The sequence below is a fragment of the Theropithecus gelada genome, chromosome 5 (assembly GCF_003255815.1).
Source record: "Theropithecus gelada isolate Dixy chromosome 5, Tgel_1.0, whole genome shotgun sequence".
In the NCBI taxonomy this organism is placed as follows: domain Eukaryota; kingdom Metazoa; phylum Chordata; class Mammalia; order Primates; family Cercopithecidae; genus Theropithecus; species Theropithecus gelada.
The window spans coordinates 105,591,121-105,617,739 of NC_037672.1; the positions used below are offsets into that span (position 1 = coordinate 105,591,121).

Consider the following 26,619-nt stretch of genomic DNA (forward strand, 5'->3'; position numbering starts at 1 on the left):
CAGAAGCTATTTCCCCTCTTCTTTGGCCTGCTATTAATTTTTAAAGTGGGAGTGATGGGAAGGAGGAGTGGCAGGAGAAGGCGTTTGTGTGAAACCTGCCTGTGGCCATCACTGCCAGATTCCTTACCAGGAAAGCAGTAATAAGGGCACAGAGAACAATTTTTAAGGAACATCTGTTTCTTCTTTGCCAACAAAGTGAAATAGTGTAACGTAAGCTTCTTTTAATCGTTGGCTTGAGAAAATGTCTTCCAAGATAGAATTTTGGAGTTGGAAAGACATCAGAAATCCTGAGGTCCAGTAGCCTCATTAGCAGAAAGCTTAAGGAATGTGTCCAAAGTCACTAGATATTTTGTCACAGAGCCTAGATTAGGACTAGGTTTTGATAAAATTAAGTACAAAATAGCCCATTTGAAAATCTCAGATCCAGACTTTCAGACAGGACTTTCCTTAAAATGGACATCCTTGTTTGGTATCCTGGGTCATATAGGTCTAATAGTCGAGAGATTTTTTTTCTTCATTTTATGACTGATAAAAGGGAGCTTATTAATTTTTAAAAATTTGAATATAAGCATAGTGGGAAAAAAAATACATCGGTGCATTTTTACCGCACATAGAACCTGGGTAGGACACTTTTAGGTTATTCTTATAAAACGCTGCCTAACGAACAAAAGGAAGCACCTGTGAGGCCACCCGCATTTCCATCGCTAAAGCTTACCCTTGTGGTCTGACAGCTCCCTCCTTTCTCTCAGGCTGGCTTTTGACCTTTGACATGAGCCCTGGACCTAAGTGGGGGCTTCACTTCCTTACCGTCTCACCAGAGTCCCCATAGGATGCAGGCCCTTGTCCTGGAAATGGCAGCATTCATTCTTGACCACTGAATTCCAGGAAAGATGTAACTCAGCAATGCGACTGTCAGCCTGCCAGGATGAGAAGGTAGGGGCTGCAGCAGTCTTTCTGGCTGGCGTTTTAAAATACTTTAAGTCTACCAAATAGTCAAAAGGCCTAGTCTCTCAGTATCCTTTTATTGTTTTCAAAAAATATTTTCCATGCACCATGTTTGGAACCAGGAAAGGATTTTGAACATCCTTCCCTTAGACATAGGAGGTGAGGGAGTAGCTTTTTCTTTCCCAACTCCACATCTCTGCGTTCTCAGGTGAATGAAGCTGCTTGCCATGGAGAGATCTTGGGGCCAGCGGGAGGGAAGGTCATGTCAGTCAGGTTCTCTGCTTCCAAATACAGGCCCGCTGCTGCTGTTTGCTCAGTCTGTGGTTAAGAACTGAGCCTCAGTGAGAGCCCCAGGTGCCTTGCATCATCCTCCACTGTTGTTTTGGCAGCATTTGTTCAAGAGGGAGGGTGGGTCCTGGCAGTGCTGCTGGGCCTAGTGTCACTGCTCTTGGTTCTCCTCATCTCCCCAAACTTGCCTCCTAAACGTCATGAATCTTTTTTGACACTTGAAAGTAAAGACCAAGTTTTAGGTCAAGACGATCCTTTTTTTTTTTTTTGAGATGGAGTCTCGCTCTGTCACCCAGGCTGGAGTGCAATGGTGCAATCTTGGCTCACTGCAAACTCCACCTGCCAGGTTCAAGCAATTCTCCTGCCTCAGCCTCCCAAGTAGCTGGGACTACAGTTGTGTGCCACCATGCCTGGCTAATTTTTTGTAGTTTTAGTAGAGACGGAGTTTCACCATGCTGGCCAGGTTGGTCTCGAACTCCTGACCTCGTGATTTGCCCGCCTCAGCCTCCGAAAGTGCTGGGATTACAGGCGTGAGCCACCGTACCTGGCCACTTTTTTCCCTCTCTCCTATGCTTCCTCTTAGTGATATTTTTATTTATTTGTTTTTTGAGATGGAGTCTCACTGTTGCCTAGGTTGAAGTGCAGTGGCGCAGTCTCAGCTCACTGCAACCTCCGCCTCCCAGGTTCAACTGATTCTCCTGCCTCAGCCTCCTGAGTAGCTGGGATTACAGGCACACATCACCACACCCGGCTAATTTTTGCATTTTTAGTAGAGATGGGGTTTCACCATGTTGGTCAGGCTGATCTCGAACTCCTGACCTCGTGACCCATCCACCTCAACCTCCTAAAGTGCTGGGATTACAGGCGTGCGCCGCCGCACCTGGCCAGTGATATTTTTATTTACCTATAATACAAATGAAAGTTTGAGATTAAAAAGAACCAGGCAACTTATGAGATGACTTGCTGAAAAAGATGGTGAACCTCTGATAGCCATCACCTAGACTTCAATTCTGTTTAGTAAAATGGAGAGAAGGATCGTTTTAATGCTTACTAAGATACCTTTCTAAAATAAAAATCATGGCCCTCTCACGTTCTTAAGATTCACTGTTAAAAGTAGTTTTTCTGGGGGAAATGGTTAACTTTTTCTGACATCAATTGTAAAATGTGTTTCCTCTTTGGGAACTGTTGAATGATGCAGCGTGGGGGTAAGGTGGAACCACATCTTGGAACTGGGAAACTACCATGTACAAATCCAGTGTTAGAAAATGACTCTTGGCTGGGTGCGGTGGCTCATGCCTGTAATCCCAGCACTTTGGGAGGCCGAGGCAGGCAGATCATGAGGTCAGGAGTTTGAGACCAGCCTGGCCAACAGAGTGAAACCCCGTCTCTACTAAAAATACAAAAAATTAGCCGGGCGTCGTGGCGGGCACCTGTAATCCCAGCTACTTGGAAGGCTGAGGCAGGAGAATCGCTTGAACCCAGGAGGCGGAGGTTGCAGTGAGCCGAGATGGCGCCATGGCACTCCAGCCTGGACGACAGAGCAAGACTCTGTCTCAAAAAGGAAAAAAGAAAAAAAAAAAAGAAAATGATTCTCCACTGGGTTCTGTTAATGGTAGGTGTTTTGACTAACATATCAGCTTTCAGAAACTCATTTGAGATTCAACCAGTCATCATTGGAGAGGGTACAGCCACTGTTAGTCACTATGTTATACAACAACATACACTAATTATGCTTTCTCTTGGTGAGTTGTACGGCTCACATATTTAAAACAAGCTTTTGTGTTGTCCCACCTTGATTTTAATCCCTTTAACATTTCAACCTAAGTAACTCATTAAGTCTACCAAAAGTATAAGGTGTGGCTATAATTTTATGAGACTAATTTTCTTGTAAACAGGCATTGATGCCACATAAATAGTAATCTGAAAAAAATGCTTTGAACAATGAAATCATGGCTGTGCTTTCAGTACTATACTTTGAAAAAATCCATTTGGCTGTGTAAATTCTATTTTTTAAAGTGGTCTCACTGTTTCATCATCACAGTTTTAATGTCTATGTTAGCATTTTTTTTCTTGCTACTATTTGACATGGCATAACACACTTTAACTCCTGAAAGACAGAGAACCCTGTCATTGATACTGATGTTATTCAATGTTTTAGTGAAAATCACCAACTGTAGCTGCTGCAGGATTAACCAACACAACTAATTGACAGCATGGGCTTTGCAATTAAACCAACTTGGGTTCTAGTTCTCAGTTCCACTGTCTTTCCCTGTGTAACCTAGAGAAGCTATTTGTTTTCTGGATATATCGGAAGAATGGGCATAAGGATGGAACCTATGCCATAGGGTTGCTGGGGACTGAGCGAAGTAGGTTTCAGGTGTTGAGCACACTGCCTGCCATCTATAGGCCAATTGTGAAGGAAGCCCCCAGTAACCTGTGTTCATCGGGTTACAGATGACAGCCCTGAACATGTGACAGCAGCGGGGAATAGGCTGAAGATTCAGAACAGGACTGAGTGTTGGAAAAGTGAGTCTCAGAAATTAAGCGGTTGGGCTACCTGGCAAAAAGACCAGTGCTGGGGCTTTGCACTCCACCGCACAGCTCCTCTGGAAAGTCTTCCCGCGCTTTCAGAGAGGTACTGGTTGGGGCTAGTCAGAAAGGGGTTGCTGTCACTCAGGTAGGCTACATGTTATGTGTGAGCAGTAGACTAGATGATTTAAGACCCCAGACAAACAAGTGTATAGGAGAGAAGTTCCCAAGATTCTCCTAACACGTGGTAATTAGAGAAGTGGTGGCATATGAACAAGAGCAGAATGATGCTTCATTCTATCGTTATGTAGTTTTATGTATTTATTTTTATTTATTTTGTTGAGACAGAGTCTTGTTCTGTCACCCAGGCTGGAGTACAGTGGCATGATCTTGGCTCACTGCAACCTCTGCCTCCCAGCTTCAAGCCATTCTCCTGCCTCAGCCTCCCTAGTAGCTGGGATTACAGGCACCCACCACCACACCTAGCTAATTTTTAAATTTTTAGTAGAGACAGGGTTTCATCATGTTGGCCAGGCTGGTCTCAAACTCCTGACCTCAAGTGATCTACCTGCCTCGGCCTCCCAAAGTGCTAGGATTGTAGTGGCCAGTAGTTTTAAATGACATTAGGTGACTCCTAAAGATTTCTTCAGAACACAACTGTGGGAGTCCCTACTAGGTCTATTATTTAGCCAAGGGAGCAATAGGATGGCCCCTAGGGTTGAAAAATTCATCATCAAGGAGGGGAGAGGATACCATAGCTAACTTAAACATCAGTTTGTCAAGCTGGGTGGGGTGTGGCACACCCGTAATACCAACTTCTTGGGAGACTGAGGTGGAGGATTATGTGAGCCCAGGAGATTGAGTCCAGCCTGGGCAACATAGCGAGACCCCATCTCTTAAAATAGTCTGTTGAGGTAGAATCCCTTTGGATGACAGAGTGGCAGTGGAGCCCTTCATGATGTCAATAAACCACCGAGACGTCTCAGCCTCACTTCTCTAGATGCAGTTACTGGAATATTCTACCAGAAAATGTAGTTTGTTCTCAGGCAAGCAGGTATTAGAAGAGAAAACCTCCTGGAATAAGAACTCTGCCCTTGCTACCTGCTCTTGAACAGCCACTTCACCATTTCACTCAGACTGCAGGTATAGAAGACAGGAAATTGGGATGCCTCCAAAACTAGTAGGGAGGGAGGATGGCATTTTTGAAACTGAATTTCCTACTTGAGGCAGTTTGAATGGTTCCCAACTGCCTCTTTCTGTGTGGAGGTTTTGGTATATGCTGCTGGGAAGGTAGTTTTCTGGAGCCCTTTAGCCTCAATATTCAAGTTGTAGGGAAGGGTGGGAGTGGAGAGCAATCTATCCTTCCACCACACCAATTTGTAGTAGGACCAAGGGGGCTGAAATGGAAAAGCTCTGTCCAGCCTCAAAGTCTACATAGCTAGGCAGAGACTTTAGCTTGCACACACTCAGAGCAGTCAGAGTGAACAGTGCACACAGATTGCTTAGAACCAAATACCCTTTCTGCACTCAGTCTCGTGGTGGCTTCTGCCGCTAGCTGGTACAATGTTATCAAATCACAGGACTCATGTAAGGGTATTAATACTTTTATCTTGATTTTTTTTCTGTTGTCCTCCCCTTCTTAAGTCTTGTGTGTGCATGTGTGTGCATGTGTGCGCACACACACACCCTTTATTAAATGCATGCCTTTATTAAAATAATTAGTTAATCCCAAATGCTGGGAGAGAACAGCACCTCTCATCTCATTCACACGATTTGCAGTTTACAGTGCCTGCCCCTTCCCAATTAACCATGGCCTCTTTGAGACTCTGCACCTCCTTGACATCCTCATCCCTGCCAGCTAAAGATCTCATCACCCAGTCTGAGAGAGGCTGTTCTAAGGAGCAAAGGCCTGGGGAAGAACAGAGACAATCTAAACAAATCTGAGTATAAAAGTTGCAGTGGCCACGATATTGTCTTTCGTTCAGATTGAAAGCACTTGAAAGCCGGGTGGTTTTCGTAAGGGCTGCCTGGATGGGTTTGCACTCTCTAGGACCAGGCACTGAGGAAAGATCAGCCCCAGCTAATTGGAACATGAGAAGCAAAGCAGGCACAGCCTATACCAGATGCCAGCATGTGGCGAGCAGATGAGATTGCTCACAAAGCACCTCTGAGCTTTGGTGAGCCCTGCAGTGAGCATTGCACAGTCCTGGCTTTGTGCAACGCTGAGGGCTGTCTCCAGAGCTGAGCCTGGAGGGCAGGCGAGACTCTAAAGCCATTGTTGCTGTCCTCCAGTTGAGCAGTGGGAGTCTGAACTAACTTTGAAAGGACCTGTAATGACAACCAGGCCAACTTGTGGGCTCTGTTTTACTGTGGTTGCCTCATACATCTTCCTGTTGGGGGAAAAAAAATCACTATGGTGTAGAATATAATTCAGTGATTCTACTGATTTCAGATTCCAAGGCAAGTTATAGATGGAGAAGAGAAAATGACTAGTATACAAATTCCACTGTGACTACAGAGAAAACCGTTAAGATGATGTATGATGACCTCTATTTGTATGCAGTATTCTCATTCCATCTGGCAAATACATTTTCTACCAATTTCTCCCACTTACTTAGTGGGAATCAAAAATTTAATAATTTAGCTGGTAACATCCCAAGCTATTATATATTAAGAAAAATATTTATATGAACACATCAGTGTAGATGACCCAATAAAATCCAAACTCTGCCCCTTTTGTACAAGTACTTCCATGATCCTGACTCCAAAACAGAGTGCTTAGTCCTGTTACCAACTGCTTCCCTAGGCAGAAATATGCTCACATGTTCTGTGGCTACAAGGCAGTACATAAACAAGATACTTTTTGCACTGGACAAAACATGTTTTCTAACACATTATAAAACAATTCAAGGGGAAATTAATTTACTAGTCACTTCCTGTCAGGCTTCTCTCTCCTTTACCTCTCACATACCCTGGCAGAGGTCTGTGACACCTTAGCCCATGAGGAAGTGTGCCCAGAGGGGTTTAGTGTGCTGTTCCCAACAGTGGGATGAGTAGATTTTGTCCAGCTCTGTGGACTCTAAACCAGGGCTTTCTCCGCTGGGCCGCCTCCTTCCTAATATAACCTGTTTTAAGTCCAAATTACCATCCAGGGAAAAGGACCCTTGCACATTGTAACAAATACAGACAGTAGGCATTTCTTATATGCCTACAGCAGACAGACAATACAAAACATTTTTCTGGCGTCCAGTTATTTGAGCATAGCCCATTAGAAAGTGCTCAGTAAAAATGTACTGAATGAAGGCAACTGTTATTTAACACCAGTTTACTGTGGATGAACAATGTTATAAACAAACATTAGCACTGCTTCTTCAATAAAGGCAAATAGACAGTTTTCACTTGTCTCAAGTTTTACTATAAATTATTTATTTTAACATGTATGTAGTTTACTTTGATTCATGCTAATGATTTTTATTTTAAATAGTTGCTGTTGGTACACCCTGCTTAGAGGTGAGTCACCTCGGTACACTCTGCCTGAGTCACGCCTGGCTGCAGAGTAAAGATAAAAGTTTTCCCAGAAAAGAGTTGAAGAAATTTAGAAAAGCCACTTCCAGAATGATATCCGCCAAATAATTGCCAAGAAAACCAATCTTATTTTTTCCCACAGTACATAAGTATAAATGGTGTACAGAATGACATCCTTCTATTAGTATTAAGATACTTAATTGCCACCAATTTTTACAGTTTCTATTAAAAAGCAGTCCACATTTTTTTGTGTATCTTTAGAGGTTAGGTTTCACAGGGAAGCTCTTAAAGTTCTCATCTTCCACGTCTGGAAGATCACATTGTGTGGCAGAAGTGGTAAATGTGATTTTTCAACAACTACTACATCATGTGGATGTTAGGTGCCTCTTTTCTGTCAGAACTGTGTATTACTCGCTCGTGACTCTTCTACTTTAAAAGCACAGCCACACAGACATCTTGTTATTGTTCATAGGCCCTTTATTAGAGTTTCCATATTGTTGCAGCCCTGGACCAAACTAGAGGAAAAATTTATTGTATAATACTTAAGACAACTGTAGTCATGAAACAGTTCAAAGTCACCTTCCAGCTAAACAGGTAGTTGCCAGCAGCCCTAGCAACCAAACTAGAACCAGAAGGAAAACACCCCTTCATACAGACCCGCATGCCAGCTGTGACCTCAGAGAAGGCTAAGCTCCCAGAAAGAAGGCTGACCTAGCCTCTTCTTGGCACACAGTTCAGCTCTGAGTTCGCTGCAGGGAAGGAGGCCAAATCCCTTCAAGATCAAACAGAAGAAGTGGCCAGAGGAGTGTCCCTCTCCCCGCAGACACCCGCTTTGATCCCTATCTCTAGGGGGACTATTGACTCTTCTGCAGAAACTGCTGCCTACAGAAAGCAGGATTTGGGCAGAATGATCCCAGAATGAGCTCTGTGCAGTGACATCAAAGTTATTTGGGAAAAATTATTCTGGAAGAAATACAGGAAACTAGGAGGGGACCAAGTTTGTGGAAAGAACTGGCTGAGGGTCCAAGCAACCCATTTCTTTCAACTTCACTAATTTTTTGTAAGTTGAAAGACATAGAGTATTAGATTCCATAGCAGGATATACACACCTGAGACTTGGGGCTTGGCCTCTGCATTTTTGAGAGGAGGAGGAACCGAGGGAGAGAAGAGTTGAGTGGGCTTTGGCCAAGCCTCAAGTCTCAGGTATAGATCCAGCTATGCCTGTTGCCTTGATGAACAGACTTTTATTATTAATTGCTTTCTTTCTACATCCAGAAGAGCCCATCAATGTGTTGGCATAATGCTCCACTGTTACCTCCCTTGCCATTTTGTTGGATGTTACCTCCCTTACCATTTTGTTGGATTTTCTAGTTAACTCTCAAAAAGATCATGGTGGCAGCTTTAGACTGTTTTTAACTAGTTGGTTCATGCATACTAAAAAAAAACTCAAGAGAGAGATAATTTTCAAATGAAGTTCTGGCCAGGGCTGAATATGAAACCTTTATAACAAATAGGCCCCCTAAACATAACTTTTTTTTTTCCCCTGGTTCAAGTTTAGGACTAAATGAAGAGGAATTGGAAAGGTTCCAGAGGATAGTAATGAAAATGATTAAAGGACTGATGATGAAAGGTTCAAGGAATTGGGATTACTTAGCCTAGAGAAGAGAAATTTGAGGGGTGATTTAATGGCAATCTTCAAGTACAGTATGAGGAGGGTTATTGTAAGTATGGTAGCCAGCTGTTCCCCAGCTGCACTGAAGGTTACAAAGGGGAAATCGAGCTAAAATTTCAGCAGAGAGGTTTAAGTTGGACCAGTGATAGTGGTTCTCAAAGTAGCTCAAGGGATAGAAAACCATTGTGGAAGAACATGACATACTCACTTTTAAACGGAAAATACAGTTTTTCCTAATCAGATACCAACTTGTAACATGTACTAGTAAGGTAAAAATTATAAAATACAACTCAGGACTTAGAAAATGTTGACTGGGAAGATGGGTGGGGGTGTTGACATACCTTCACCACTGGGACCCCACGATGTAGAAGCCCAGTTTGAACACCAGTGGACTCTGAAGAGAGGCAGTACCTGTGGACATTCAATGAGCACCACGACCAGATGGTGGGAGCCCATGATCTGTGCTCACGAAAGGACTCACTCCCATCTGACAACCCTCTTTTTTTGCTGTGACCCTGTTTCATACCTACACCTGGAAAAGGAGGGAGGCCCAAGCCATACAAGTACTTTTGAGGACTGCATGTCTAGGAGACAGGACAAGGTGCCCGTATACAGCCAGTGCTGGCCTATCCCTGGAGAAGGCTGCACCAGCAGCACCCCTCTCACACAAACTGCTCCTCTCTACAAACCAGCTCTGCCCTGGCCTGTGGATTTAGTTCATTACCAATTTTAGGTTATCAGGAACTTCACTCTTAATGAAATGACACTTTTTAAAAATGTTTTATTACAAAGCTTCTTTTAAAAAATGCTCAGCACGTTAACTCAAACTGGAATGACAAACATTAGGATGACAGTTTTGGGCAAAGGCTGTGCCTTGCTATTTAAAAAAAATGGGTACATCAATGCTTATTTTAACAACTGGCATAAAATCCCACTAATTGGCTAATAAAAACAGATACAAATACAGAAACATTTAAAGTAATAACAATTCAAGTGCTGGGCTTTTTACAAGGGGGTGTAAGGAAAGAAATGAAAAATCACTGCAAACCAGTCTGCTGAATGCATCTGTTAAGGTTTACTGTTTAAAAAAAAAGAAGAAAACCGAAGAAAAAATAAACTGAAATAGGGCTGCCAATTGCTACCAACAGAGTGGATTTGGCTATTACATTTATTTAGCTCTACTGAACACCTTACAAGGGCAGAGAAGCCACTATGTGTTACAGGCAATTCACAGAGAAGCCACTTACCAGAGAAGCTGTCTCAGAAAAAGAAGGCTTCTTTTTATTTCATTATTTCAAACTTTTCCAGAACTTTGAATTTTATTTAAAAGCTCATAGCTAGCAAAATATACAAGAAAATTAAAACTAAAAAGTGTAAATTAAAAAAATTCAAGTTTAAAAAAGCAAACAAAAAAAAACTGATCCTTTTGCACTGTTAAATAAAAGCTTTAGGAGAAAAGAAGAGAAAGAAAAATGAAGACAGAAACAAAGAGGGAACTCTTCCACGAACTCCTCCACTGGGGTGCTGATGGATGTGCTGGCTGCTGGCTCCAGTTGCGCATGGCAGGCAAATGCAGCCAAGTTACTGTCCTTGCCGAAAGGTTACAGGTTTGGATGCAAGATGCTCTGGGAAGTGCACACAGAGATGAGGGGAGAAAAGCTGCTCAGCTGCCCCACAGCCTGCTAGCATTCTCACGTGCCTTAACATTTCCTTTTAAAAAACCTTTTTATGCTTTATTTTGGAACTTGGCCCTTGCAGTAGACGAAAGAGGAGTTGGCAGTGATTGTCTGTATGGATCAGGGTCTCTAGCAGTGACCTCAGGGTAAAATTGATGTCAGTGTTCCTTTGGGGTCGACTGGGCAGGCCGTGGAGACAGTCTGGATTTTCAACAAGCTTCCATCTCCAGAAGAGGTCCTGGGGTCGCTGCCTTGGCTTTGCACGTTGGGAATGAGCTTCGTTTTCCACCTCAAGAAGGAACAAATGAAATGCTATTAATATGAATTTGCTGTAGGCCTTAAGATTATAACCTCTATTCCATACCATATATGTCTTATAACCTCTGCATTTAATCAATCCATTTTGCTGATCTGGGGATGGCTAAAACGAATTGCCCTATGCAGTCAAAAATCCTGAGAGTACACTACAGAGTTAATATAGTGACATTTTTACTTTGGTTCCATGTATATGTATGCACAGAGTTATGATGTGAAATGTAGCTAATACTCTGGGTCATAGTAAAAAGAACAGAAAAAAGTTGAAAAACACAAGTAGGAAACAGCCAAACAAGAATAGGGAAGACAAGCAACAGCCAGATCAGGGAAAGACGTGTCATGCCGCAATGTTTGGTGTTTTTAGTCCACTGTGGGAAGCCATTCTATGATTCCACATAGGACAGACATATTCACATTACCCAACGCACTGCCAGCTCCCGTGACGCTGTGTGCTGTGTCCGCTCATATTCACAGTCCAGAGGATACAAACCTCTCCCTTTTTCCTTAAGATCTTACAATTTTCAAGATTTTTTTTTTCCTTCCTAACATCTAGGATCTTTAATGTTAACCTCGGAAAGGACACTCAGCAAATATGTTAAAGTAATGTTGCCAGATATTAGTGACAATGATTTTCAAAAAAGAGAACTCCCATATCCCCAAAACTTTAATGATCTGAGATTTTTTAAAAAGTGATTAATAGTAAAATGTAACAGTGTAACAAGATGAGACAAAGACAAAAGGAAAGTAAAAGCATGGCAAAGTTCCGTTCCTTCACTCCAGAGAGCACGTGCTTCCGCTGCTTTGAACTTGGGGAGGCTGCTTTCCCTTGGTGGCAGCGATGCTGGAAGCACCTTCTCAACCTGGGTCCCTCGACAGCCTCAGATGAATCCCAACACTTTGTGCTTGTGATTGTGCTATCCGTGTTACAAGCAGGAGTTTCCTTTTAGAAACTCAGTCTAAATAATGGTGGATTATCGTACACTTTCATTTCAATGGAAACAGAAAGTAAAAGAGAAATAAAAGGAAGCTTTGACATATTTAATAATGAATACAAAAGTCTAGATGGCAAGTTACAGTCCATGAAGTACTTTCCACAGAAGGATGGTGATCTATGGAATGGGAACTGTGAGAACACCTGCCCCTCAGGCTGTTGGAAAGAGAGGTTTGGCTCCTATATTTAAAGTGCTCACAAAGTGCACAGAGCAGAGCTAGCCCTGCAAGCAGGTTAGCTACTATTATTATTCCAATTGCGCCCAATGAGGCCCCTAAAAATGATCGGGACTACAAAGAAGCTATTTGTATACCTGGGTAGCTACTGGAAAAGCAAAAACCAACCAACCAACAAAAAACAAAATAGGAGGAAATCAGCCACAGAATGATTTCAACTGAGGAGGTACTTCAAGGACAATTTCAATTCCTATCCTCCTGGAAAATCAACCATTCCTTGTTTAACAGGAAAACACTAGTGCGTTGTGACACTTCAACTGAACAGAGGTATGGATCTCTCACGCAGGAGGATCAAAGAGCTATGAAGGACCCTGCCTTTCTTGGAGAAAGAAACAGGGCTCTAGCAGAGCCTGGGGTGGGAGAGAGGGCATCCCACAGATTCCTATTTACATTATAATTTTGCATCACAGATTTTCAAAGGTTTGGTCCAGGTTGCTCTTCCTGGGAAGGTTTTCCTCTCAGTCTGACGTGAAAACATTTAGTTTCCTGATGAGGCCTGGCCTTGCAGTCCTAGGCTAGCGCCTGAGACAAGCACTGGGGCTCAGAATAGACTGGCCATTGGCAGCCAGCAACGCCTGAGGGAGACAACCTGCCCTTCTGTTGGGCCATCCCTCCACTGCCCGACATAGCGAACCCGGAAGTACTGAGGTACAGACAACCTCCATGGCCCTGCTGTGGCCCCATTCTCAAGCAGGGCTAACACCTCCAACCTAGAGCACCTGCACTTCCGGCTCCCCCAGAGTCTTCCTGTCCCTTCACTGCCTTACCTAAGGGTGACTTCTCCTTTCTTCTTAAGCTGAGTACAAGTGATAATACAGTGGTTAACACAAACATGGGTGCCCAGAGATGGCCATTAACTAAAAGATAGTATGTCACTTACCCAGAAAGAGTCTACATCTCCTAATAAAGTCATCTCTTTCCACAGTCTCACATTTTCCCACCTGTTATTTCCTTATTTCATGGGGTCACCTTGCAAATTCTCCTGGAAGGTTGGCTTCAGAGAGCCTCTGTACAGTTGCTTACCAAAAAGCAACTAATCCCTTCCAGGGACTAGTGCTTAAAAAAAAAAAAAGCAAATAAATTCCTTCACTATGAAATGAGGCAGTTTGTCCCTGGTGGCTCTTTTAAAATACAGGGACGTCAGGGGAGACCAAGTCTTACCTCCGAGTGGGAGAAACGGGGGCCTTGCAGTGCTGCTTTACAGATATAAAACAGGTCCAGTCCAGATTCTTTTCAAGAAACCACAGGCATGAGGCTCCAGAGGCTGGAGCGTTCCCACATCTAAGACTTCACTAGGGGGCTGCGGCTGAAGCTGGGCCAGGCCAGGCAAGCTCTGGCACAGCCCAACCCACCAGTGAAGTCTGCGCAATCAAAGCCAGCAATTACTGCTCTCCGGCTGCGGCTGGGCTTCAAAGGAAGTGAGGCAAGGCCCATCTTACATATGTTCAGACTTGGGCTCCCTCCACCAGGAGTCACCACACATTTGTACTGGGGATGCAAAGGCGGCACGAGACCCCACCAACCCCATATAATAGAACCCCTTGCTCTCCTGGACCAAATTCCAATCTTGACAAAATATCCCATCAACCAAATGGAACCAGGAACCCAAATGGGCAGAGTTCCTTACTAAAAGCCCAAGCAATAAAGATGAATCTAAAGATTTCAAAAGTGGGCCTGTTCTGGGAGATCAACAGCACCGACCCTGGGCCAACAGGACTTTACAGAGCCTGACTCAGGAGTGAAGAAAGGGAAAGCAGGAAATTCCTTCTCTCTAAGCGCAAACAAATGTAAAATCCTACCAAAAGCAGAGCGCTTGGCCAGCTCATGTCCTGTGGGTTCCTTCCCAGGCTGTCCTCTGGAAGGGAGGGCCAAGGAGACAAGCCTATGGGTGAGCTCTGAGATGGCGGAGTGGAGGGTCAGGAGCAGGCAAGGGCCAGCCCTGTCACGGTGCCACTCAGGGCTCACTGGCCAGTCAGTTCAAGCTGTCCAGGCCAAGGCAAGGGCAGCAAAGCTGGTGTCTAGGAACAAAATGCACTCCCGCCCCATCATGTAATATCACTTCCTTGTTCAGAATTGGTGAGGTTACAAAAAAAAGTGAGTTGGAATAGAAGATCCTTCCTTCGTTGTCCTCTTCCTTTTACGCCACTCTCAAATGCTACTAACAAGAGGCAGGAGCCTTAAGCGATGTGCAGTCTGAGGGGAGAATATTAGAGACTGGTTTTATGAGAGGTGAACAGATTCACAGTTTTAACTGCAAAAACTGCATTCCAGCAGCACACCACACACCTCATGTCAACTGTCTCCATTTTTACGCCTTGGGAAAAACTGACAAAAGCCTGTGATTTGAGGGTGTGAATTCTTCTGCTGCACAGTCATGTGCGTATGAAGGAAGAGAGGTACAGACTTCTAGAGCAGGAAGCAAGCATGACAGAGCTCGTCTACTCCTGTTGTTTTAGCAGAGACTGAGGAATATGATCATAAAATGACTGGCCCATGGTGACCCCTAGAGAGTCCCAGTGCTGGGCTGTTCCCTAGGCCTCCTGGCACCACAAAAGTGACAGTCTCGTTGACTTGAAGGTGGTCTTGTGTATAAGAAGCTGGTGACGGGAAAGGAACAAAAACACTGTCCACTGGGCACTGATTTGCCAGGCACTGGGACACGGACTTTAGAATTTCACATAATCATCATTACAGTTTGCATCTTCCCACCCACTTACAGATAAGGATACTGAGGCTGCGTGAGGTTCAGTAACTTGCCAAAGGTCACACAACTAATAGGCAGCAGGATAAGCTTCTGAACTCTCAACACGTGCTCTCTCCACCATACCTTGGAACTAAATTATCATTCACTTTCTTCTCTCCTTCCTACCTTCCATCATTCTGTCTGTCCGTCCCTAGGCAACAACCCCTGTATGCTGGTGGAGGCAGTCTACATCTGTAACAGTGCCCCCCAGGATATCACGCTCTGTTTGAAGAAGCATGATAAAGAGAATCAAACACGTAAGTTAACTTTGAAATTTAAGTCCCTAAGACTGGAAATATAACCTACAAAAGCCAGCTTCAGCTTCTTGACAGTAAACATTACCCAACATTTGAAAAAAAGAAAAATGAAAATATGTGGTTAGGAAGGTTAACACTGAGTTTTGTTTCTGCAGCTGAGTGACTCCTTAGTCCCAGCATTCAAGACTAGTTAGTTAGTCCCCTAACCACAAAGCTCTAAAACAAAAAGATTCCCAGAAGCTGGAGGTGGGAGGAAAGGGGTCACTGGCCACTCCTGGATTCATGTTCTACCAAGGCAAGGTTGAGTGACCTGTGCGGCTTCCTCCCCTGCGGCTATTCAGAGTGAACTACCATCGGCTCAACCAGACTTTGGCAATGTCAAGATGACTTTGAGACAAGCCTGTGACTGTTAATGAATTACTCCAGGGGAATTCTTCTGTAGCTGCTGGTTTCTCTTCCTGATCAGCCTAGCCCTCTGTGTCTGTCTCCTCTGTGAGGACGTGTGTCCTATTTGTAGGCTGGACCTCCTGGTGCAGGTCATGACCGCTAGATCCTTCCTATCACGGGAAACATGGGAGAAATGGTCTTGAGCAAGTTTTGAAGGAGAGCGCCTCAAAAGCCCACTGCAGTTCTGTCAGCTGAAGGGCTTCCAGAGGACAATAACTAGCTAGGTAGACCTCCCTCATCTACTCACCTCCAAACGCTATCCAACCCACATTTCTCTCAGACTAAAGATGCTAAGTTCACCTTCTACAAATGAGGTGACAGGATCAGGGCACACTTTTGTCTTCCCCCCCACCCCCAAACCAAGCCCTTCCACGGTTATGACAGTGTTTGTGTGTGCACCTGTGAATCTGGTTAAGCACAGGGAGATGATAACTTGTGTGGGTTAGAGTGTGGGCTCTGAGGACAGACAGTCCTGGGTTGGGTTTGGATCCTGGGTCCATTGGTTACCACCTGGAAATCTCGGGCATGCACTCCGAACGCACCAAACATGTTTCCTCATCTGTAAAGTGAAGATAAGAAGCTGCTCTACCTCATCAGGTGCGCTGCAGGATGTGGGAAATGTATGTGCAGAGCTGGGTGAGTGCGGGGCAGGCGCCCTGAAGCAGCCCACATAGTGAGTGCAGTAAACAGCAGAGGATGGAGAACTTGGGCTCAGAGCTGACAGTAATTCACTCTGCGGACGCAGCGCTGCTGCTCACCAGCTGTGTGGCCCTGGACAAGTGATGTTTTCTCATCCTTCAGACAGGACTGAAATCTGTCCCCTCCACAATGGGGCTGTTCCAGAATGAGAGGAGGCAACACATGCAGAGGCATCTGTTAAAGCCTCGGGAATGTGGCAGGTGGTCCATACAGGTTGGGACCATTTCTGCTGTTCCAACTTCACGCGACACATTCGGGGCAGCAAGCAAGATTCATACTATTACAGAACTTCTGGTAGAAAATTAAGACCAACAGAGTATTCTGCAAATTAATTAAAATATCTCTTATGAAACGGAATGTTTCGAAAAGCTGATGCTAGATGAGAAAAAGTAATCCCAATAGAAAAAAAAGATTCACAAAAACAATATCTAGGCATTTAGAAAAATTTAGTCCAGAGACAGATGTAAACCTTAAGCCTAAAAGTGAGCAGTTTAATTTTTAATGCTTTTAATTTTTCTCTCATTCTGTCAAAAAAGAATAAAGTCACTTTGCTAAAGGTCATGGACAGCTATGAGCAGCAGGATTCCCCACTCATCGGCTCTCAGTAACATGGCAGCTTCATTTATGAAGAACACTGCTGAGGAAAAACACATTAAAACGATCTCAAGGTATCACAGTAATGTCACAAAATTTATGTGCAAAAATAGCACATTTTAGCCTTTCTTAAAAAAGCCCTACCCTCTATACCCCAACTCAGACCCCATTTACTTTTAATTTATATATTATTCAATTAAGCTTCATTTTTCTGGTTCCTAAATCCACACAAATCATAAGAAACATATTATTGTGGGCAGAGGGTATAGTCCCAAACAGCAAAGGAAGCCACAAAATAATTATTAAAAAGCAGTTTCTTAAAATTCCACATTATTTGGGGTCATTTAGAATAGTATTCTACAAACCACCATACTCCTTGTGGCATATATAATATCCACTGTAAAACAACGGCATGACGTATTCGTATTCAAATCAATTTCAATGTACTCTGCTGAAGAAGACAGAGTTGCATCCAAAAGTGTTTTGAAAAATTACATGTTTTGACACTTAAAGATGTAAACATATAGGTTATCTGAAAAACTCCATTATCCAGAAGGGCTCATTTCCACACAGTTCCTCACAACTCAGTAACAAACAGTTCTATTAAACAAAATTTATCCGAAACCCTTCTTTTTCATTCTAATATTCTACTGCATTGATCTTAATTTCATTTTGTAAGTTTTCATGAACAATACTAAACATGAAGCATCTCAAGAGGGTTTTAATGAACCTCATATACTTCTCTCCCTCTGCTATTATTTTTTAATGGCACCCGATCAGTCTTGCTTACCTGAGGGTCTATTTCTCTATTTCTGATCCCCAAGGCAACTTAAACACAATTCTAGCTCCTCTGATCATTAAGGAGAGAAAAGAGAATTGATGGAAGGGATACTGCCCATTCTTAAAAGCTTTCACTGTACCTATGAACCTAACCCAATTTCTTTATTAACACAGAGCTGTCTAGATAAAACCACCCCAACTACCAGCTTACTAGCGAGCTATAGTGGACATCTGTCTGGCTGCTGCCCAGCTCTCCTCTCCATTATCCCAACTCCAACACTGTTAGAGCAGTGAGCTCCTGACAGCCATTTTGTACAATGTGACCGTCTCCTCTGACCACAGCTGATGATGGATTGGGGTGGAAGTTTGACCCAACTTGGGCTAACCAGAGTCGCTTCTATAGAATTTGAAAGAATTATTGTCTCTTTGGGAGATGATATCGTAACAACATATAGCTTGAGTGCTCTGAACATATGGCTCAAAGAACTGAGCGAGTCAATCTGGGAAAGGAAGGAGGAAGTGATTTTCAGGGAGGGGCAGATGGAAGAAGCAGGGAAAGTCTCTGGACAGCTTTCCAATTTCCAGCTTTCTTTTTGGCCCAACTGCACTACTGTCCTTGGATTCCACAAGATGCTCCTATATCTTTAAAATACATTTCCCCTTTCTCCGTAAGTGAGCATGGTTTGTTTCCAGCACTTAACCATCAAAAGGCTCCCATGAACGTGCCTAGGGACCCTGGAGCAATGGCCAGGATGTGAAAACCTGCCTTCTATGCATAATTGAGTCCAACCACACTGTCATTATGCTGCCATTGCTATTTAAGACAATGAGACCAAGCCTGAGCTTATCTGTAGTCAAGTGTCATCACCTTGTGAATCCTGTACACATTTCCTGTTAAGTCTGTGACAGATGTCACAGGGATTTGTGAACACAAGCATAAGAAGAAGGAAGACATGGGTAGGCCGTCACTTCAGACTGCAGCATTCCCAGAAACGACGCGTAAGGGAGCCTCTCCGGGCCACCATAACCTTCACCTCCTATGCAACGATCTGGCCATCCGCACGCCAGCAGTCGCTTCCATAGGACCTCACTACTGTGGTAAAACGGCGGCCCAAGGTTCCCCCAAGTGCGGGACAGTGCTGAGCAGGGTGCAGACATTTTCCCAGGAGCTACCAAACTGTGGCCAAGGGTAGCTGCGCTGCCACGTGTTGCTGTGGCTGCCATGTGAGGCTTTGTTCTCCCAAGTTTGCCACTCCCCTTCCCCTCCCCAGATGTAGGCTGCCTTCCCAAGAGTTCTGAACCCCCGGGGGTCTTTTGCTTGTTTGGTAACAATTCTAGCTGAGGTGCTTTCTAAGTATATTACAAAAGATAAAGAATGGAAAACAGGATGTCATTTTTTCACTTTCTAGTTGTGGAAGCCTTAATTTTTACTCTGAGACTTGGACAAGACTTAAGAGTTCTTCAGCCACCAACTTCCTTTTAATTTTATTAATTTTTAAGAACCTGGTTTTGTTTTCTAACTAGACATCACCAAGAAGCTTACTGATACTTAATGTTGGTGACGACATTGTGGAACAGAACTTGGAACAAAGATTAGGCAAAAGTGTCAAACTTACCAGAGTGAGCTTCAAAAATCATAGGAATTAAATATTTTTCTCAATGAGACCACTGAAAATATTTAGAACTCTCCCTGGCAGCTCTAAGAGGACAGGGCTAAATGTTGAACACCAGGCACAGTTCCTGGCAGACCCTCAGGGTTGCAGTCCTCTCACTGGTCCAGATGATGCTTCTGTTCCCACTGTGCAACTTGTCAGCTCTGTAGCACAGCTTCACAGGACCCAGGAGCCCCAAGTTCTCAAGCCTTAACCACCTCATCAGGCTGTCAAACATCACCATCAAAGAAAAGCCAGAAACAATCTTTTATAAAATGTAATTCCAAGTACTGAACATTAACTTAGCTTAGCAACTACCTCTCATGCTCATCTCTTGGCCCTAGGGAAATAAAGGCTGAAGTTTTTATTTAGCAAAATGTGTTTAACCAGAGGATTTTTAAATCTTTTTTCTCCCCTCCGAGACGGAGTCTCACATTGTCGCCCGGGATAGAGTGCGATGGTGCTCTCTCGGCTCACTGCAAACTCTGCCTCCCATGTGTAAGTGTTTCTTCCCCCTCAGCCTCCCGAGCAGCTGGGATTACAGGTGCCTGCCACCACACCCGGCTAATTTTTTTGTACTTTTAGTGGAGACGGGGTTTCACTATGCTGGCCAGGCTGGTCTCGAACTCCTGACCTTGTGATCTGCCCGCCTTGGCCTCCCAAAGTGCTGGGATTACAGGCGTGAGCCACTGCACCCAGTCTTTTTTATCTTTCAAAAGTAGACTGTTCCTTCTTTTAAATTAACTCTTACGTCATATAACTAAAGGAAATACATTAAAGTATCTAAAAATATCTTTTCAATCTATATAATTTAAAGATGGTAGACTTTTTGTATTTGTTTTGATAAATATTAATAAGCCAATTTTGAAAATTGTTTAATTAGTAAACTCAGAGTCATAATTCTCTCCAGCACTTTAAAAATTGTAATTCTTTACTTCTTTAATTTCATATAAATCTTGATTAAGTCAGGAAGAAAGCAAAGTTCAGTATTTGATAATAATCTCTAACTTCTGACAAATTTAAAGGTGGTATTCCAAATCAAACATATACCCAAATACCGGAAATTCACATGAATTCTATTACTATGCTATCAAACCCCCAAATTCTGCAACCAACCTGACAGCTTGAGTGCTGTCTACTACAGGAAGCCTTCCTTGATTTCACTCCGATTTACATATTTCTTATTCTCTTTCTTATTCTATTTTTGTATCAGGCACAGCATGCCACTTCTTCACAGCATAAAACATACTCTTTTATAACTACCCATTTAATATGTCTGTATCTTCTTAAACTTGAAGCTCCTCCAGGAAGGGATAGGGTCTCATTTGCAAGCACCGCCACCGCCTAACAGGATTCGTGACTTACAGCAGTCCTCACTAAATGTTTGCGTGGTGAGGAAACAAGTGATTAGACGTCATGACACTGGTCTTCCAGCTGGACCCAGGACAGTGTGTGCAGCCTTACCCCTGAGGTCCTGGGCTCCCAGCATTCCCACAAATGACTAGTCCGAAAAGCTAGTCCAAAAGATCCTGCAGCTTGGGGACCACCATCTCCAACCTGGAGGAATGGCTTTTAGGGATCTCATGTCCAATTATCCTAAAAGTTTCTCCGCAGTGTTGAGACCACATTAATGGCAATTTATTTGTTTCAATCTGATTTCACCAGAGTGAAAATTTTTTTAATGCTCAAAAGTAGAAACACACGGGGAGACAGGAACACAACCAGGTGAATAAAGCACTGCTTCAGGAGCCAGCCTCTCTGCTGGGCTGCATACGGCCACAGCGCTGGCACTGCCTATCAAAAAACGGGAAGTATTCCATGCAACCCATAGGATCTTTAAAGAAATGAAAACACAAGTTTTTTGTTTTTTAATTTTTCTTTGAGAGATGGGGTCTTACTTCATCACCTAGGTTGGAGTACAGTGGTGCAATCATAGCTCACTACAGCCTTGACCTCCTAGGTCCCAAGCTATTCTCAATCTCAGCCTCCTGAGTAGCTGGGACTACAGGTGTGTGTCATCACGCCCAGTTAGTGGTTTTTATTTTTCGTACAGACATAGTTTTGCCATGTTGCCCAGGCTGGTCTCAAATTCCTAGCCTCAAGTGATCCTCCCACCTCTGCCTCCAAAAGTGCTGGGATTACCAGCATGAGCCACTGCATCTGGCCTAGCTTTACCTTAACTCATCAACTTCCCTTCAGAATTGAAAACCAGCTGTGTGAGATTCCACATCACACTCTTTGACAGACAGGTTTGTTTTTTTTGTTTTTTTGTTTTTTTTTTTTTTTGACAGTCCTATTCTGTTGCTCAGGCTGTAGTGCGGTGGTGTGATCTCGGCTCACTGCAGCCTTGACATCCTGGGCTCAACAGATCCAACCACTTCAGCCTCCCTAGTAGCTGAACTACAGGCACACGCCACTGCACCCAGCTAATTTCTGTAGAGAAGGGATCTTGCCATGTTGCTCAGACTGGATTCAAATTCCTGGGCTCAAGCAATTTACCCACCTCAACTTCCCAAAGTACTGGAATTACAGGAATGAGCCACCATGCCGGGCCTGTAGGATTGGTTCTAATCAAGTATTTGATTATTTCTAAGGTGAGGTCAGCACTAGTATGACTGTAGTCTGGCAAACAAGGAACCATATTATTACATTAGTGGAAAATCAAATTCTCAAACTAGAGGCAATGCTTCTAATATCCCAGGACACAAGGTAGCCATCCTGGGGAGGAAAGAGGGACACAGGGGGTGATCTGAATAGGAACTGAAGAACAACCCCATCACGTATAAGCCATTTTCAAGGTCATGCAGAGGCTTTATAGTTATACAGAGCCACTCAGACATAAAATGATGACTATAAATTAGGAAATGAAAAAAGAGATCTGAGTCCCTATAATAACACTGGGAGGCAGTGCAGACCACACAAAAGCAAAGCAGACCAGAAAGTTGGACTTGAGGGAGAGACAGACAGGGATCTCAGAGGACGCTGGACACAATCCTTCACTTATACCGAGAAACCAGAGGCTTTAGGTGACCTGCCCCAGGCCACACAAATTTACACAAGAGCTAACCTGGGAGACTGGGTGGCCTCATTCCTGTGCTCTGCTGTTTCCATAACATGACGCTCTGCTCCCTTTGTCTTTCATTTCTTTGCCAGGGCTCTGCTCCAAAACAGAAGACCCCCTCCATTTTTCTGTGACAACAGGAGTTATTTCTGAGTGCCACCTCCTCGGAGGTGCCTTTCTTGACCATCCAACCTAAAAGCAGACCCTAATTTACTCCCTAATTTATTTTTATTATAGTACTTATACCTTCCTGTTTGTTTTTTTTTAATCAACTACCCTCACAGCAACATAGCAAGCACTGTGAGAATAGGGACCTTCTTTGCTCCATCCAGCACTCTATTTCCAGGTCATACAAGTCTCCACAAGGCCTATCTTAGGTGCTCAATAAATGCTGAATCATGACTGAATAAGTCAGCTCTACACAAACAGAATGTCTCTGAATTCCTACAACAAAGGAAGGGGTGGGGGTACAACAGAAATATTATCATGGCTAATTTATGGAAATCTTTATGAAGGTAGATCTGAGCTCCTCTCTACTCTACAAGTCTTATCCAGTAACTGCCAGTTCTGGTCTCCAAACTCAGGTGCTGTGCAGGGCAGTGACTTCAAAGGCTGCATGACTGATCTGGGAATGAGAGGGAGGGCAGCACCAGAGACTCTGATTACAGGAAGCTCAACCAACTGGAGCCTCACCAGTGGCGGGACGGCCTGAGAATGCTTTTGGCGGGTAGGGTGGAGAGAGAGGGTTCTTTCTGTTTTTCTTGTGCAGGATAGAGAGAACATCTTAACCTTAAGAAAATATAAATAAGTGACAAGAAAGCACAATGACAGCTGTGACTTACTAGAAAAAGATGTTTGGGATACACTTTAGGACCAAAATAGCCATCTTTTACATCTAAAATACCACAGGATGCTAATCGTGAAGAACACCAGATCGAGTACCAAACTCTGAAATACAGAAATACATTTTTGCATGCTTTTTAATAAAAACAGCTTCACAGATTTTGGTGCAAACAGAAGTGAAGTAAATGGAGTGCCAGCCCTTAGCACACTGCAACTCTGAGGGCTGTTTAGAGGCAGAACATGAAAAAACTTCTGGCCATTCCTAAGTGTTCACTAATTAAAACAATTTGTTTTCCAAAAAAAAAAAAAAAAAAATACAAGGCTTATGATTTTGACTAGATTTACTTCTACTATGAAGCCATGAGCTACAGGGGTTGGTATCATCGGCCATGCTTACATCCTATCTGTGCTTCTAATAACCAAGCCAGGTGACTGGCTCAGAAGAGATTCTTGATTAATAGCCACTAAGTTAAAACAATTATATTATTTTTTATCGTATATGAAGGGATGGTCCTCCTTTCACTTGGAGGAAAGTTTGCCACTCAGTATTAGTTTAGAAGAGTTTTGATATCATAAAACTACAGTGATGGGATTTGGAAAAACCTGGGGAATCTGAATAAAAATGAAGAAAGTTTCACAGAGGAGAGGGCAATTGACTTAGGTCTCAGTAGGAGGAAGGAACGCGTCTGAGCTCCAGCTGTGTGCTGGCCGCGGGGCAGATCCTGCACATCAACCACCGCAGGGGGTAGGCATCAATATTCCCTTTTTCCAGGTAAGGAAAATGAAGAGTAAAAAGCTGAAGTAGATTGCTCAGGCAGTCACCTGATTTAAAATTCAGATCTATTTGGTACCAAAATCTCTGCTGGTCCCTTTGGGCAAGTTTGAAACCTCAGCACCAAAATTAAGTTCTAACAGTTTAGGTAAGGGCCACCAGGCTTAGTCAAGAGCCAAATGAGCTGCAGGATAACACTCTTTTCCTAAGAAACACGGCAGAGATCTGTCCATTCCTCTGTAGAGGAAATGGGCTTTTGAAGCCCAGGGACAGCATGTGCGGTGCCCTCCCGCCATGTGGGGAACTGCTAATAATTTTGTTTGGACTGAGCACAGGACTCAGAAGGGCTATGCTGAAAGTGAGGGGAGGCAGACAGCAAGAATGACTGGGGGCAAAGCTACAAGGGCAGGGTTGGGCAGACCCACACACTAAGTGGCGGGTGCTTTATGTTTCAGCCAATGGGAAGCACCGGCTGTTTCCATGTCGGGAAGTGACATACAATCTGAGTTGTGGGAAATCTCTCTGGGAGCAATGTGAAGGATGAACTTGTAAAAATAAAGCCTGGAGGCAGAAAAATTATTAACATGTATTACAGTACTCCAGATGGAAAGTCTGAGCACCTGAACTAGGGCTGTGGCAGTGGTAAGTGTGAGAGAAAAGGTTCGACAGACCCCAAAGACAGGGATGGGAAGACTTGGTGATTGACTGGACGTGTGTTCCTGGAGAGAGAAAGGATAACCAAAGGCAGCTCCTTTGAGAACTGTTACCAGGAGAAGATGTACACATACTGCTAATTCAAAGCTTAATAAAGACCAAGCCTTAATTTACAATGTCAAGTTCCTTGGGCTAGTGGTCATGCGGAAATAAATTTTAAAAAATATAGTAAAAAGAAATAAAATATTACTTATAAATACTAGAGTAAAATCTAGCAAGTTATCAATAAAGAGAAATACTTGATAGAAGAAACACAGTTAAATAAGTGCCCATGCCATATTAAATAACAGAAAAAAAATAAAGCATATATAGCTTTCTGACTAGAAACAAATGTATTACTTTTGAGTGACTACATGTGATTTCAATTGAGAAAAAATCTCTACTGAGCAAAAGGTTGGGAGTCCTGGGCTAAAATGGTGCTCCTCAGACCCACCCTGGATTTGCTGAGTAAGATGGCATTTTGCTTACTGTTTGTTGTCATTTGTTCTTTTTTTAAGCAGGCCAATTTGCCACTGATCAGTAAGAAATGGTTTAGAAGAAAGAGTTAGGGGAAAGGAAATGGAGGAAGAATAAATGGGCCAAAAGGGAGAGAAAAGATAAAAGCATACTATATTGCAAATACATAGCCGGTATAAAAACCATCAGATTTTTTAAAGCACTAATTTGATTTTGCTGAGTTCTCCTCTTTAAGGAGCAATGTCGAATGAACTCGTTATGAGCAAGAAGATTCACAAGCAAGTGCCTCTTTTTATAACAACTAACGTCAGCAGTAGGACCAGAGAGTCGTTCTTACCATGTTTCAGATGTAGGCAGCTGTCATTCTTGGACCTGTACCTGCAGAAAATTGTGTCTTTAACAAATTTTTATTGAAGAGGTTTTTGTACATTCCAAATACGTAGTAGCTACAATATCATGTGAACTTGTTTGCTTTACTTTTCATGGTTCTTATACCAGCCATTTTTATTTGTGCAGTACAAGTAGTGGCCTTATTTTTATGAAAGAAAAAAGGAAAATAAATGGGACCTCACTGATGTCTTGAATTAATGTACAAGAAAGACAAACCCTATCATGATGTTTTACATTTTTAAAAAACCCAAATCACAAAAGAGATTCTCAAGGGAATACCAGGTAACACATCATTTAATCATCATAAAATATTGTATCTTTAAGGAGTTATATAAAATAGTGAAAAGGCAAGAGTGTTAAAGCAAAGTAAACACAAACAGAAGCAAAAATAAAACAAATAAACAAAAATCCCACAGTTCACAACCAGGATTCCAGGTGACAGGGTTTGGGAAACAGTTTTTACATGTACCTTCCCACAGTCACATTTAAAAGAGGTCTTTTAAATTTTTTAAAAGACTTTCAGGAAGAAAAAGCAGAGTTAAAGAATCATGAGTTATAGTGACAGAAGAAAGAATGTGTAGAGAGATGCAGACCGCTTTAAAAGGTGTTTGTTAGAAGCCTGAGGACTGACTGGAAAGTCTCATGGTGCCTACCTGATGTAGATTCCTGTAGTTTCTCTCTCTTCCTCTTCTTTTTCTTACCCTGGAAGAAGAGAGGTATACTGTCATGTCACAGATTGTACCATGAACACACAGATGAATGTGATGTGGAAGTACAGGCAGGCGGTCAACAAGAGGTAAAGATGACTCATTCTCTCTCCCTCTTCACCATCTCTATCTAGAAACAAAGTCAGAGAGCAAGAGAATGGGAGAAAATAGTGACCTGCTGACCTTCGTCTCTATAGCTTCATATTTAACATCATCAATATTGACACCATGGGTAGACTCTTTGTCTCTCTCTCTCTCTCTCACACACACACACACACACACGGATAATGATGTCCTAGAGCTGTGGCCATAGGACCTCTCTCTCTC

The 26,619-nt window shown here is 43.2% G+C and overlaps 1 protein-coding gene across 4 annotated transcripts in view; it reads right to left on the reverse strand.

The window, feature by feature from the left end:
- Positions 1-9,717: 9,717 nt before the first annotated feature.
- The window catches only part of LEF1 (lymphoid enhancer binding factor 1), a 135,345-nt gene continuing 118,443 nt past the window's right edge, over positions 9,718-26,619 (reverse strand). For 2 of the 4 annotated variants that reach the window (XM_025385598.1, XM_025385599.1), the window contains exons 9-11: positions 26,239-26,287; positions 25,533-25,573; positions 9,721-10,924 (exon numbers count right to left, since the gene is read on the reverse strand). In XM_025385598.1, the coding sequence (XP_025241383.1) occupies positions 25,539-25,573; positions 26,239-26,287 (84 nt within the window). In that variant the 3' untranslated portion in view covers positions 9,721-10,924; positions 25,533-25,538. Of the gene's footprint in view, positions 10,925-25,532; positions 25,574-26,238; positions 26,288-26,619 lie in introns of all 4 variants that reach the window. The other 2 variants (XM_025385596.1, XM_025385597.1) reach the window with 2 other exon arrangements.